This window comes from Macaca fascicularis, chromosome 5, assembly GCF_037993035.2.
Source record: "Macaca fascicularis isolate 582-1 chromosome 5, T2T-MFA8v1.1".
Classification (NCBI taxonomy): Eukaryota; Metazoa; Chordata; class Mammalia; order Primates; family Cercopithecidae; genus Macaca; species Macaca fascicularis.
The window spans coordinates 117,751,442-117,766,385 of NC_088379.1; the positions used below are offsets into that span (position 1 = coordinate 117,751,442).

Consider the following 14,944-nt stretch of genomic DNA (forward strand, 5'->3'; position numbering starts at 1 on the left):
TCTTGACTGGTGCAGCTTCTTATCATAATACAACATCCCTCTTTATCACTAGTAATGCTGCTTATACTGATATTTAATTTGTGTGATATTAATAAATTATACCAGCTCTATGATTATGATTAGTGTTTATATGGTTATATATTTTTCCTTCCTTACTTTTAACATATCTGTGTCTTTGTATTAAGAGTGAATCTCTTGTGAAGAACATATAGTTGGTCTTTTTTTATCCTCTCTGAAAAAAAAAAAAAATTGTTACCTTTTAACTAGTGTGCTTAGTCCATTTACATTTAAGGTAATATAATTTATATGATTGGTTTAAGTTGACTACATTGTAATTTGCTTTTCATCAGGACTTTCTTTTGTTTATTGCTCCTTCTGTACTGATATCATAGAAAAATATTATTTTAGTTTTTTTAGGGTTTTTCTTGTTGTTACCATGTGTCTTTCACACCCGTCTACATATTAGAAATTAGTAGAAATCTCTCCATTATTTATTTAATTTCAGTGTCGCTCTTTATTTTTCATTGTTATTACTTCTGTTTATTTTTTGGGGGGGTGGGGGTGGGCACCGAGTCTCGCTCTGTCACCCAGGCTGGAGTGCAGTGGTGTGATCTTGGCTCACTGCAGCCTCCACTTCCCGGGTTCACACCATTCTCCTGCCTCAGCCTCCCGAGTAGCAGGGACTACAGGCACCCGCCACCATGCCCAGCTGATGTTTTGTATTTTTAGTAGAGACAAGATTTCACTGTGTTAGCCAGAATGGTCTCAATCTCCTGACCTCGTGATGCACCCGCCTCGGCCTGCCAAAGTTCTGAGATTACAGGTGCGAGTCACCACGCCCGGCCAGTTCTGTTTTATTTGAATAGCTCTTTAGTATTTCCTTGCTTTTTATGGCATCAGTCATTGAAAACATGCTTATTTTATAGTGTCCATCTGATTTCTTTACTATATTTATTTTATAAATTTAATGGGTTTGTTTTTTTCTGCTATCGCTTAATGTCTGCCAATACTCAGTCATGGCATTTTTGTTTGTAATATGTGATTGCAGGCTCATTTTCAGTATGGCTTTATATCTATGGGAATCCTGTACAACCTAGATAACCTAGACGAAAGGTATGTCTACCCAGAGTAACTTTGTTTTGCTTTCCAAGAAATCTCAAGGACATTGTTGCCCCCAAAAAACTTTCTTTCTTTTTTCCTTTCCTTTCCTTTCCTTTCTCTTTCTCTCTCTCTTTTCCTTCCTCCCTTCCCTCCCTCCCTCCCTTCCTTCCTTTCTTTCTTTTTTGACACAGAGTCTCACTCTCTCACCCAGGCTGGAGTGCAATGGCATGATCTCTGCTCTGCCTCCCAAGTTCAAGACATTCCCCTGCCTCTGCCTCTGCCTCCTGAGTAGCTGGAATTACAGGCGCCCACCACCACACTCAGCTAGTTTTTGTATTTTTAGTAGAAATGGGGTTTCATCATGTTGGCCAGGCTGGTCTTGAACTCCTGACCTCAAGTGATCCACCTGCCTTGGCCTCCCAAAGTGCTGGATTACAGGTGTGAGCCACCGTGCCTGGCCCCAAAAGACTTTTTACGTTAATTTCTGGCCTGGGGTTCCAAGACCCTAAGGTTAATGTAAATTCCAACTCTTTAACTAGAAAGAAGACAGGCCTTTTTTTCCAACTCAGATCACACCTATAGTAACAAACTTTCCCCCAAAAGCTATTGAAAAAAAAAAAATTAAGTAGTCCAAATTTCTGTTTTCATCTCCCAGTGGACTAGGTGGCTTTTTCCCTGAGTGAGATCTTCTAAGGGTTCTGGCTTTATGTAGACTTCTCAGGCTCCTCCCCTTAAGCGGGTCCAAGGCTTTGTCTCTTGTCCCAGGGTGGATGTTAAACCGTGTGCCGGTTATGATCTATCCTCTTTGCTATGATTTTTTATTCTAGAACTGGACTCTGCAGACACCCTTTCTCGTTCATTGACTGATTCTATGTTAGGATCTCCCAATACAGGGTGCTGCAGGGACATTGCAAGGGTGGAAGAAGTGGCATTCTTTTTCCTCTGTTCTGTTTATATCGTGGCAAGTGGATCAGCAGGAAGGAATCCTGGCAGTGTTTATCACAGTGGCCATGGCCCTCCTACTTCAGTGGCTAGTGCTTCCTAGCCTACACAGGGGGTTCAGGGGTAGACAACTTCTGTTATGCTCTCCCTTACCATAGTGGTAGGCAGCATGTTTCTATGGCATCCAAACCTCTTCTCAGAAACTTGAATGTCTACCTTGTAGGGCCTTCCTCTAACTTTCTAAATTCCTTCTTTGTTCAGTTTTCTTCAGTTCTAGTGGTGGTTGCTGCTCCCTGCAGGAGCTACATCTGTTTGACTTAGATTTTCCCTCTAGCATTAACCACCACTGACCTACTTACTGATTCCTCATGTTCAATTTCCCTTGTTCGAATTACTAGTGTGGTTTCCAACTAGGCAAGAGAGATCTGGAACAAACTCTGCCTAGAGGGAGGACACCATATTAATCATGTAACTGTTCCTATTTATCCCTTATCCCTCTCTTTGTGAAATGTGTATGTTGGTTGATCAAAGAAGGAAGCAAATTACTTAGTGTGCATTGTACTCAGTGTTACTGACTAACTAATGAAGCTCATCTCACATACATCCAAAGACCAGAAAAAATGAGTTGCTGGTGACTGAGCCAATAGTTGAATAACTTTCCCTTTTATCTTTAAGCCCATCTTTTTGTGCCTTTTTTCTTGGAAAATTACTCAAATGATTTACTTAACTATTTAGTTATGCAAATATAAAGTAAAAGAGCATCATGAGAAATAAATTTGAGAGAAGTGATTTTAAAGAGCCAAAATACTCTGCATGATAGTGTAAAAAGTTGTTTGCATTATATAAAGTGTTAGTTCTCTTGGACTTTTTTGGACAAATGTTTGTTCATTAACTGTGAATTGAAGCTGTGACGTGTCTGCAAAATGTTATTTATTCTTATGGAAATGTGCTCTTGTTCAAGCCATTGTTGGGTGCATAGGAGCTGAAAATAGACTTAGTGCACCTAAATTCTCACTCATAATGGAAGGAAATATGTACAAATGAAATAGGCAATGCCGAGGCTGATTCAACTTAAACCTGAACTGGCTTATTGGTCTTTCATATGGTATTATTTAAGACTGAATAAATAAGACTTTAGGAACAATAATGATACTAGCTTGTTGTATTAAGATTAAAATCAGGCCGGGCGCGGTGGCTCAAGCCTGTAATCCCAGCACTTTGGGAGGCCGAGGCGGGTGGATCACGAGGTCAGGAGATCGAGACTATCCTGGCTAACATGGTGAAACCCCGTCTCTACTAAAAATACAAAAAACTAGCCGGGCATGGTTGCGGGCGCCTGTAGTCTCAGCTACTGGGAGGCTGAGGCGGGAGAATGGCGTGAACCCGGGAGGCGGAGTTTGCAGTGAGCCGAGATCACGCCACTGCACTCCAGCCTGGGAGACACAGCGAGACTCCGTCTCAAAAAAAAAAAAAAAAAAGATTAAAATTATTCCATTTGGGTTCCCAGGACAATACACTCGTAATTGGTAGGGAGTGAGGTCTCCCTTTAAGTCAGAGGACATTCTCACTTATAATCATCTGGGAAAGAGGCAGATCATGGGACAGAAAAGGCCTGAGAGTTGGGGAATTTTTCCTCTATCTATGCCACATTTTCTTGGAGCCTGATTTCAAGTAGTGGTGTGGAGCGTGCCTGAAGACTGTTTAAGAGACAGAAATTTTAAAAGACTAGCATTTTGTATTGGATGACAGGAATGTAGCTACAAAGGAAAGTATAATATTGATGAAAATTTCTTTCAGTCTGTGGATAACACCTAATATTTATATTTATGGTATTTTAGATAATTATAGTATAGTCTATTTAGTACATTATAGAAATTATAATATAACTATATTATACTAAGTACTTGATAGTGCTTAATCATCTATCCTAACAACAAAGGCAAATTTTGTTTAGTGCTTAATCATTTATCCTAACAACAAAGGCAAAATTTATCTCATTATCTCCATTTTATAGTAGTCATATCTAGCACTCTGTATAAATTGTGGTAATTGAAACTATGCTCAGTGAGTTAAAAGTACAACTTTGTGTCTATATTTGGAACAAAGTTGTAATGGAGAACACAGAATTCTTCCCCTTGCAGAGACCACATAACCTCCACACCAAACATAATAGTAGCAAATGATCTCAAAATGACAAAAAGTGATTAGAGAATCACTAGAGTCAATAGAGAAGAAATTCTGAGCAGAGAAGAAGTTCTGAGCAGAGAAAAGATTCATATTTGGAACCATATAATCCAGAAGACAATTGGGGGTACACTTTGCATCCTGACGGACTCCAGAGCACCTACGAGAAAAGATCTTTCCTTTCAACTTCAGAAGAAAATACTTAAGAGAAGAAAATGTTGTGGGTTTTTAAAAAAAAGCTTGTATTTTAGGTTCAAGGATACATGTGCAGGTTCATTATATAGATAAACTCACATCACAGGGATTTGTTGTGCAGATTATTTCGTCACCCAGGTATTAAGCCTAGTACCCAAGAGAAGAGAATTTTGAAAGGGATGGGGGAAAAGGTGAGATGTTCTGCTACCTGTAGGCAGGTGGAATGTCTCTAGCAAGCTGACAGTAAGCAGTAATCACTGTAGATAATCTTTCTTTTTTTGAGACAAGGTCTGGCTTGTCACCCAGGCTGGAGTGCAGTGGTTAGATCTCGGCTCACTGCAGCCTCGACTTTCTGAGCTCAAGCAATTCTCCCACCTCAGCCTCCTAAGTAGCTGAGAATACAGGCACATGCCACCACACCTGACTATTTTTTGTAGTTTTTGTAGAGACAGGCTCTTGCCATGTTGCCAAGGCTGGTCTCAAACTCCTGGACTCAAGCCATCTGCCCACCTCAGCCTCCGAAAATTCTGGGATTACAGGCATAAGCCACTGTGCCTGGTCCTACTGCAGATAATCTAAGTGTTTGTGTATCTTACTGATAAGTTAAATATTCTGCCTAGCCAACTGTCACATAAATGAACTTTTTGAAATGATGGGGTCTTGCTATGTCCCCCAGGCTGAACGCAAACTCCTGGGCTCAAACCATCCTCCTACCTCCACCTTCTGAGTAGCTGGGACTACAGTTACGTGCCACCACACCCAGCTCTAAACGAACTCTCTAGCAATGATGAATTAAATGTACAAATCTTATCAGAATACATGTGACTATGGTCGTTGCTGATTTTATACCCATGTCCAAATGTAAGAGTTGAGGAACCAGTACTGAAGCACAGCAGAAGGCACAAGCCTGTCAGGAGGCCTGAGTTTTCTTCATATTACACTTTTAATTCATTGTATGACCTTGAGCAAATCATTTAATTCCTCAAACACTACTCTTTCTCAACCATAAAACAAAGTTTATCTGCCTCTCAAACATCCATTCCAGTTATGGGTTTTTTCCCTGCTAATTCTGTTTAACTAAAAGCAGATCATCACTTAACTGAATGTTTAAAAAGTTTTAAAGCTTACCATGAAGATTCTTTTTTTTTTTTTTTTTGAGACGGAGTCTCGCTCTGTAGCCCAGGCTGGAGTGCAGTGGCCGGATCTCAGCTCACTGCAAGCTCCGCCTCCCGGGTTTACGCCATTCTCCGGCCTCAGCCTCCTGAGTAGCTGGGACTACAGGCACCCGCCACCTCGCCCGGCTAGTTTTTTTTTTTTTTTTTTTTTTTTGTATTTCTTAGTAGAGACGGGGTTTCACCGTGTTAGCCAGGATGGTCTCCATCTCCTGACCTCGTGATCCGCCCGTCTCGGCCTCCCAAAGTGCTGGGATTACAGGCTTGAGCCACCGCACCCGGCCACCATGAAGATTCTTGATGTCAAATTTGGTGAAAAATTGCACAATGATAAATTCCCATAACCCCTAAGATTAGCTTGGTAATTTATTTAATACATTTGTAGAAAAAAAATTAAGTAACTCCCCTCAATTTATTATAACCTACCCATATTTGAGTTATTACTTTCGGAGACAGTCAAATGCCTAGGCAGACAAAAAGGGGTCCCCAGAAAATCTCCCACCTGCCCCACAAGTGTTTACATCAGATGCTTTTGTGCAGATGAGGGAACCTGCCCAGGGCCTTAGCATGCCCGCATGCGCACTGGGGGAATGGGGTGGAACCAGGGCAGGGGAAGGAGCCTGGCCTCTTCAGTTCCTGTGTGGTGGCCTGGGATTCAATCTGTGAGGTGCTTTTTCAGTCCCCTGTAGTAGCCTGGGATTCATCCATGAGGTGGGGGCCTGATAATAGGACTCCATCTCGCTTTGCTGAGTTTTTTCTTTTTTTCCTTTTGCCCAATAAAATCCTGCTCTACTCACCTTCCATGTGTCCACGTGTCTAAGTTTTCCTGGTCATGTGACAAGAACCTGGTTTTAGCTGAATTGCGGGGCAAAATTCTGCATTTCTAAATGTTTGCATTTGTTATTAAACTTTAATTGAACTGGTTATCAATCTTTTCTACTGAAGGGTCAAATTTAAACTTTTTTTCTGATTACAGAAGTATTAAATAATAATTGTCAAAACTGAGAAAATAGAGAAGAAAAATAAAGCTCCCAACATTCACAATCTTGAAATAATTACTGTTACCATTTTGATATTTACCATCCAGCCTTTATTTTCAAGAAACACGTGTAAGAAAGAACGTGAGAATGTATCTGTTTTGTTTTAAACATCATTTGGAACATACATATAATTTTCTATCCTGATTTTTCACACATTATTCAGTAAGCAGTATTCCATATTATTAACGTTTTAAGAAATATATTTCTTGTGTCTATGTAACAAGAATACACCAGCAAATTTCATCATCCTTCAATTTTTGAGAATTTAATTTGTTTCTGCCTCTTGGTATTTCCAAATGATTTCTCAGAATGAGTTTCACTATCTGCAGCAGTTTAGAATAGTATCATTTCATTGTATCCTTGCAAATACTGAATATTTCCATCTGTAAATCTTTGTTAACCTGACAAGTGAATCAATACAAATGACTAAAACATGCATTTTAATTTGCATTATTTTGCTTAGTGAAGTTTTTAAACGTCTTCTTCATTTGTATTGCTTCTGAGGATCATTCATATCCTTGAGATCAGATTTACTACAAAAAAATTATTTTTAAGTGAGATTTAGTTTTAATATAGGCTTATAGAATGCCTATAGGAAGTGCTCTGTCAAGTCTATAGCTATATTTTTTAATCAAACTTTTTATATTGAGACAATTGTAGTGTCACATGCAGTTTTAAGAAATAATATACAGATGACCGTGTATACCTTTATTCTAGTTTCCCCCAATGGTGACATGTTACAAAACTATTGCAATAACACAACCAGGATAACTGACATTAATATAGACAAGATGCAGGATTTCCATCCCTGACCCGTGGCAATCAATTATTCTGTTGTCCATTTATATAAACTTGTCAATTCTGAAATGTTACATAATGGAATTACACAGTATATAAGCCTTTGAGATTGGCTTTTTCTTTAACCATAATTTCCTACAGATTCATTTCAAGGTGTGTTCATCTAGTGTGTTCCTTTTTGTTACTAAATATTCCATAGGATAGATGTGCCAGTTTCTGTAAACCTTTATAGTTGAATTTTAATGACTATTTCATTAATACATTTGTCTAATTTCAAGAGTTGGAAGGAGAAAAGAAAATGCATTCAACTATTTAGGAAGTCATTCGGTCATCCCAACATTCACTGAAAGCAGACCATTGGGACAAATGTTATCCCATGCTTCTGATTACAAAAATAACTAAAACCCAAATAAAATAAAAATTAGTTAAGTAGCAGCGCTAAGATTGAAACCAGATAGGTATTTAAAGCAGCAAGAAAATGAGTTCAGAGAACATTTTATCATCAATAAAAACTTTCTAAAATCTAACAATTTTTCTAGGTTTAATTAAACAGGCTAAAAACTTGATGTGTCCAGTCCATGAGAGCATCCTCCTATCCACTGGACTAGGTGTCTACTAAGCCACATCTTATATCTATTTGAGGCCAACTGTCTTGAGGCCAAACAAGACGCGAGTTACATGGTAGCATTTGAGAGGGCTGCGGACCCATCAGAGCAGCCTTCTCTTCCCATCTACAGCAGTTCTGGGCAGCATGCTTGGAATGGCAACGCTGGCGTCCCCGAAAAACCCCAGCCCTCTTGCCAATTTCGTCTGAACCCCAACTACCCGACCCCAAATTATTTGAAGATCTGATTTTAAACAAAACGAGGCCAATAGTGCACCATTATTGTTTCCCTAAAACGCTAACAGTATGGAGATTAAGACACAAACCAGAGACCGGAAAAAAATATTGGTGCGTTCAAAGTAACCTCAGTTCCCGACTCTATTCTCCACCTATGGTGCAATATTAACAAAAACTAAGCACACCATGCAGAGAAACGCCCTTTCGCACTTATAACTTCCGGCCTGGGACTCTAGCTCCTCACACGCCTTTGATACAAAGTGCGAAGGCTGAGCCTTAACCATGCCAAGCCCAGCGTCCTCCGGACTAGGATGCCCGAGAAATTTCCTAGTCAGGTCAAGGTCCAACAAAACAAACGTCCGCACGCAGAAACTGAACCGTATCGCAGGCAGAAGCAGCTGAACCAGCAGCGAGCGGAAGTGACGCAAAGGCCGGTCACGGGAGAAGGCGGGGCCCCGAGGCAGCGCGCCCAATTGGGGCGCGGTAGAGGCCGGGGGTGTGGCAGCGTCGGCGGCGAGCGGGGGCCTGGGGGTGCTGGGGGGCGGGGCCAGGGTGTAGGCTCGCGGGGACTGGCCTCCTTCGGCAGCTGGAGGCGGTCACTCGCGCAGGGCTGGGGGCTGAGGCAAGAAGGGCCATGCTGGCGGCGAAGGAGTCTAGACCCTTCAGTCCGGTGCTCCTCCCTCGCGCAGCGGTGGCTCTACGGCCGCGGGAGTAAACACTGCCTTTGTTCCCTAGCGCCTCGTCTCTTTCGTCGCCCCGTCCCCTCACGCCGCCGCGCTCCGGCCGGCCCGCCCTCGGTCCCTGAACCCCATTTCGGCTCGTGCCGCGCGGATGCGGCTGCCGGGCCTGGGATTGGGCATTGAGCCGGAGGAGGAGGAGGAGCGGCGGCGCCTGGGCGGCATGCGATGGGGAACTGCTGCTGGACGCAGTGCTTCGGACTGCTCCGCAAGGAAGCGGGGCGGCTGCAGCGAGTAGGCGGCGGCGGAGGGTAAGCCCGCTGGGGGAGGGGCCCGGCCCCCGTGGCTCCTCCTATTCGGCCCCCGGCGGGGAATCCCTTTCGCTGTCCCCCGGCGGCTGGAGGTGGCGGCCGAGAGCCCTGCTACACTCACTGCTTAGCAGACGTCAGACGGGTGGTCGTGTTGGAGGCCCAGTGTGGGGGCCGGTCTCTGGGCCTCCTCGGAAAGAGGTAGAAGAGGGGGCGGGGTGTCGCTCCTGCCAGGGCACCCTGTCACGCGGGGAAGGAGTCACGGGAGACATCATCTCCAGGAAACAAGGGGTAACCTCGCGCTAATGGGCTGTAGGATCGGCTCCAGGGCAACCTGGACACACCCTGCGCTGAGCTTGGGTTTAATGCCAAAGCTAGTATCCCTGTATCTGACCCTCTCTTTAGCCCAGGCAGAGCAGGTGGGATCTGGCTACGGACTTAATGCCTCAGATTGATTTTACGTAGAAGTCATTTGGATGCTGGAGTAAAAGAAGGTTTCAGATACTGATGAACTCTTTGATAGCTACAAAGACTTGCTGAATTGCAGAGTTCCCAATGGGCATTCAGATTCTTGGTGCTGGTAACGCAGGGGCTATGTGTAATTTTTTCATATTAAGTTTTTGAAATTTCGAGAAGAATTCCTTTCCCTGATTGCTACTCAAACGTCCTATAACATCAGGTAAATTGCAGTCCCGAACTTAACTTCTCTTAAGTAAACCTGGGATATGCTTAGGTTTTGTATATGCACCATCCACAAAATAGAAATTTCATAATTCCATTTTTGTGTATTTTATTTCATAGATATTGAAAAAATTAGAGCAAATTCCTTTGGGGTTGACTTTGTTGTTATTGAAAATCTGAATCAAGCCAGTTTGTGTAAGGACTATTTTGCCCTTCCTGAAACATTGCTAATTTTTCATAATCTGTTCCATTTAACATTATTGGGTAATAAGATGTTCAACATAAATAAATTGAACTAAATGATCATGATTTGAATCTTTGGTAATGGAGATCTTATAAAATATAATAGGATTCTCATTCATTAGGCATTGTGTTACCTCTCTGATACAAAGTAGCTAAGGTTTTACACTAATTATCCCTAGAATGGAAGGGCAAGGATTTGCAGTTTGTGCCTAGTTTTAATATTTCGATTTCCCTAATTTAAGAGTTCTTACTGTTGAGTGGGACATGACAGCTGTTTTATCTTGTCATCCAGGATCATCTGATTTAAGTATTTCTAATTTTTATGTGTGAATGCAATTTACAAGGTCAGGCTGCTTAAGTAGGCTTGCCCAAAAACTAGATACCACACAGTCTTTGGCTTTTACTAGTATTCGTAGTTGTGTTACAGGGCGTTAAATTCTAGCTCTAAGAAAGTTGGTTTGTGGGGAGCAGTACTTCTAAATGGATAAACAAAAAACTTTGTACTTGACTTTGGACTACATGATGTGTCTGTGGGACTTTAGTTTTGCTTTTTTTATGTGGTCTCCGTAGAGTACAGCGTTAAAATTGTATGTTCTACTCCCTCAGCTTATGAACGTGGCAGCATAGGGAGGTGGCAGGAGGAAATCCATGAATCAGCGTGAGTGTTAATTGTCTGTAGATATGCCATAAAAACATAAGCAGGTTGACTATGAGTATTTCTTTTCTTTTCTTTTCTTTTTTTTTTTTTTTTTTTTTTTTTTTTTTTTTTTTTTGAGACAGAGTCTCGCTCTGTCGCCCAAGCTGGTGTGCACTGGCGCGATCTCGGCTCACTGCAACCTTCGCCTCCCGGGTTCAGGCCATTCTCCTGCCTCAGCCTCCCAAGTAGCTGAGACTACAGGCGCCCGTCACCACACCTGGCTAATTTTTTTGTATTTTTAGTAGAGACCAGTTTTCACCGTGTTAGTCAGGATGGTCTCAATCTCCTGACCTCATGATCCGCCTGCCTCAGCCTCCCGAAGTGCTGGGGTACAGGCATGAGCCACCGCGCCCGGCCAGCAGGTTGAGTATTTCTTACCTGAAATACTTGCTTTGAAGTTCAGATTTTTATTCAGATTTTGGAATATATGCATTGTATATGGTTCAGTATCTGAAAATCTGAAATCCAGAATTCTCCAATGAGCATTTCCTTTGAGTAACATTTTGGCAATCAAAAAGTTTCGGATTTTGGAACATTTCAGATTTTGGGTTTTGAGGTTAGGTATACTCAACCTGTGGTTGGATTTTTACTGTTTGTGGGCAAAACTCCTTGAACAAGTCCTGTGGAGGCAGTGAGAGTTTATAGGTTGTGGACACTGTCATCTAAAATCATATAATGGTGATATTAATCCTATTACTTTAAGTCTATAAACATAGGATTTGACAGTTCCCTTACTTGAATTTACTTTTTTTTTTTTTTTTTTTTTTGAGACGGAGTCTTGCTCTGTCGCCCAGGCTGGAGTGCAGTGGCCGGATCTCAGCTCACTGCAAGCTCCGCCTCCCGGGTTCACGCCATTCTCCTGCCTCAGCCTCCCAAGTAGCTGGGACTACAGGCGCCCGCCACTTCGCCCGGCTAGTTTTTTGTATTTTTTAGTAGAGACGGGGTTTCACCGTGTTAGTCAAGATGGTCTCGATCTCCTGACCTCCTGATCCGCCCGTCTCGGCCTCCCAAAGTGCTGGGATTACAGGCTTGAGCCACCACGCCCGGTTTAACATCAATTTTAATACTGTTTTAGCAGCTTCCAGTAAGCATGTAGAGAGAGATGGACATAGTTACTTGTGCAGTAAGGTTAAACTGTCTCTTATTTTAATTTTTTTTTTAATCAACTGTTTTGATTTTCTTTCAAGTATAGGTCTGGATAGTTAGTAGTTCTTCTAAAGGTGAAAAGTTGAGGAGTAGTCACAAAAACTTGATTTGATCCTATATGTCGTTGTAGTGACCACAGAAGAAGAGAGTGTCCTCAACTTTTTTAGCTTGATTTAAGCTAGACTTCACAGGGATGCTTTCTGATCTGAGGCCTGGTTTCTGAGTCTTGCAGATCGATATACCCCTGAGAAATCTGAAACTCAGATCACTCATTTTTTACTATTCAATCTGAAAACCAGAATTACCACTTTTTCAGTTTATAAAATACTAGGGAATTCTAGTATTGTATATTCTAGGATATGTTTCACCGGTCAAAATATCAATATCAGTGTTGAGGTATCTTGGAAACCTTACTACTAATAAAATTATTTGGTGATTAAAGCAGAGAGAATTAAATGTCTTTAAGGAAAAAAACCTAGGCATCTTAACGAGTCATACTTCTTCACTGGAGTTTTGCCTGCCAACACTTTCTACAGGGCTCCATCTGCTGGTCAGTTCTCCTGTTTCTCTGAGCAGGCCTTTGTATATTTCTTAGTTTTTTTTCTTTCTCAGATGGAAGACCGAATTAAGTTTTATTGTGTTGTATTTAATTCCTATTTCTATATTACTATATAATTCCACATAGTGATTCCACTTAAGATAAACTATAGTTTTTATAGAAAGGTATAACCATATTTTGTATCCTTATCAATACGTAATATTTGTTCGCCTTTTTGGCTGTGGCAGCAAAGTTGCTTTCAGGCAATAGTTTACAGTGATTTGCTTTTCCATTCCTAGTAAAAATGCTTTTAATAATAACTGCTAACAGTCCATTACTTCCTATGTGACAGGCACTGTTCTAAGTAGGGCAAGTAAGTATACATATTATATATATTATAGGTTGAAAACTGAAACTTAGAAAGTTGAACTTTCCCAAGGTAGCAGAGCTGGGATTGCAACTTAGGTCCCTCTGAATTCAGAGTTCTTATCCTTAACCACCACAAATAGTTCATGGCACTTATTCTATAGGTAAACATTTGGTTGCTATCTCTCTCATTGCAGTATCTTGAACTTTGTCACCAGAAGAATTTATGAATATACCTGAACAACTTGACTCTTTATTCTGTGTGCTAAGCTGTCTTTGTCTTGAACCTATGCACTTCACTTCTGCAACATCACCTTTATCTTGTTTTTCTGTTTCTCTCCTAGCTATTCTTACTGTCTGTTAAATGTGGGGTTTTTCCTGTCTTCTCTCTTTTGTTTAATTTCCTTCATATGTGTATTACCTGCCCCTGAAGAAAGTTACCCATTTCTATGATTTCAACCACCACTACTTCCAAATCTCATCTTCTGCTTATAGATCTTTTCAGTTGTCTACCTAAGAGGAACTCTTGGATATATTCAATTAAATCTCTATATATTATTTTCAGTCTCTCCTTAAACATACTGAACCTATTTTCTTCCTGTCTTCTGCCATAAACATAGCCTTTCAAACTGCTTAGTCAGCAGCTTCCAGACTACTGTCTCTATTGTAGCTGTCATACTTCAGCCCACCCTCCCTTCCTGTCATGACTTAGGCTTTCTAAAACCCACATTGGATTGTTTCTTTCCTTTGTTCAGCAACTTCCATCTGCTCCCTGATTCCCATAGCTAAATTTCTAAGTCTTTTTTTTTTCCAAGAAGGAGTCTCGCTCTCTTGCCCAGGCTGAAGTGCACTGGTGCGATCCTGGCTCACTACAACCTCCGCCTCCTGGGTTCAAGTGTTTCTCTTACCTCAGCTGTGCAAGTAGCTGGGATTACAGGCACCCGCCACCATGTCTGGCTAATTTTTTTATTTTCAGTAGAGACAGGATTTTACCATGTTGGACTGACTGGTCTCGAACTCCTGACCTGAAGCAATCTGCCCACCTCGGCTTCCCAAAGTGCTAGAATTACAGGCACGAGCCACTGCGCCCAGCCCTAAATGTCTAAGTCTTTTTTCCTTCTGTAACAGCATGATGAATTACATGGCATTCACATGTATGGCATGATGTCCATTTGTATGCTCAGGATTATATTTAGTTCTATATTTGGGTTTCTATAATCTCTTTGTCAAAAAATGTCAGGATACTAATCAGTGAGAAAAACATTAAAAGAATAACATTAAAGCTATTCTAATTTCAAAAAACTTGTCATTCATAAATCTTAGCATTTTAACATTTTTGATAAATTACTATCCTCCCAGCTACTAGTTTAAACTTCTGACAAAGCAATGTAACTTTAACCTGTTTTTACCAATGTTATTCTCTCCCATCCTCTCACTTACCACTTTCAATGTCCTATATACCAGATGGACTGTGCTTGTTCTTGTTTTCCTAAAATATGCTGTTTTCTTCCCCCTCCCCCCAAGAGGGAGTCTTGCTCTGTTGCCCAAGCTGGAGTGCAGTGGTACGATCTTGCTCACTGCAACCTCCGCCCCTCAGGTTCAAGCAATTCTCCTGCCTCAGCCTCCTGAGTAATTGGGATTACAGGTGCGTGCCACCACACCTGGCTAATTTTTGTATTTTTTAGTAGAGACGGGATTTCACCATGTTGGCCAGGCTGGTCTTGAACTCGTAACCTCATGATCCCCCCACCTTGGCCTCCTAAAGTGCTGTGATTACCAAATACAGTGTTTTCTAACCCTGTGCCTTTGTGGGTGATGTTTATTTTCTTTTTTATTTTTATTTTATTTTTATTTTTTGAGATGAGGTCTCACTCTGTCACCCAGGCTGGAGTGCCGTGGTGCAATCTAGGCTTATTAAAACCTCTACCTCCCAGGCTCAAGCAGTTCTACCTCAGCCTCTCAAGTAGCTGGGACTACAGGCGCAGGCCACCACGCTTGGCTAATTTTTGTATTTT

The 14,944-nt window shown here is 41.5% G+C and overlaps 1 protein-coding gene across 8 annotated transcripts in view; it reads left to right on the forward strand.

Moving 5' to 3' along the window:
- Positions 1-6,657: 6,657 nt before the first annotated feature.
- The window catches only part of AP1AR (adaptor related protein complex 1 associated regulatory protein), a 42,282-nt gene continuing 33,995 nt past the window's right edge, over positions 6,658-14,944 (forward strand). For 6 of the 8 annotated variants that reach the window (XR_012435026.1, XM_005555696.4, XM_005555698.4 and 3 more), the window contains exon 1: positions 8,828-9,261. Coding sequence is in view for 5 of the 8 variants with exons in the window: in XM_005555696.4 (XP_005555753.1) it covers positions 9,179-9,261 (83 nt within the window). In the remaining 3 variants the exon portion in view is untranslated. Of the gene's footprint in view, positions 9,262-9,332; positions 9,460-10,788; positions 10,841-14,944 lie in introns of those variants that run through there. The other 2 variants (XR_012435025.1, XM_074040315.1) reach the window with 2 other exon arrangements.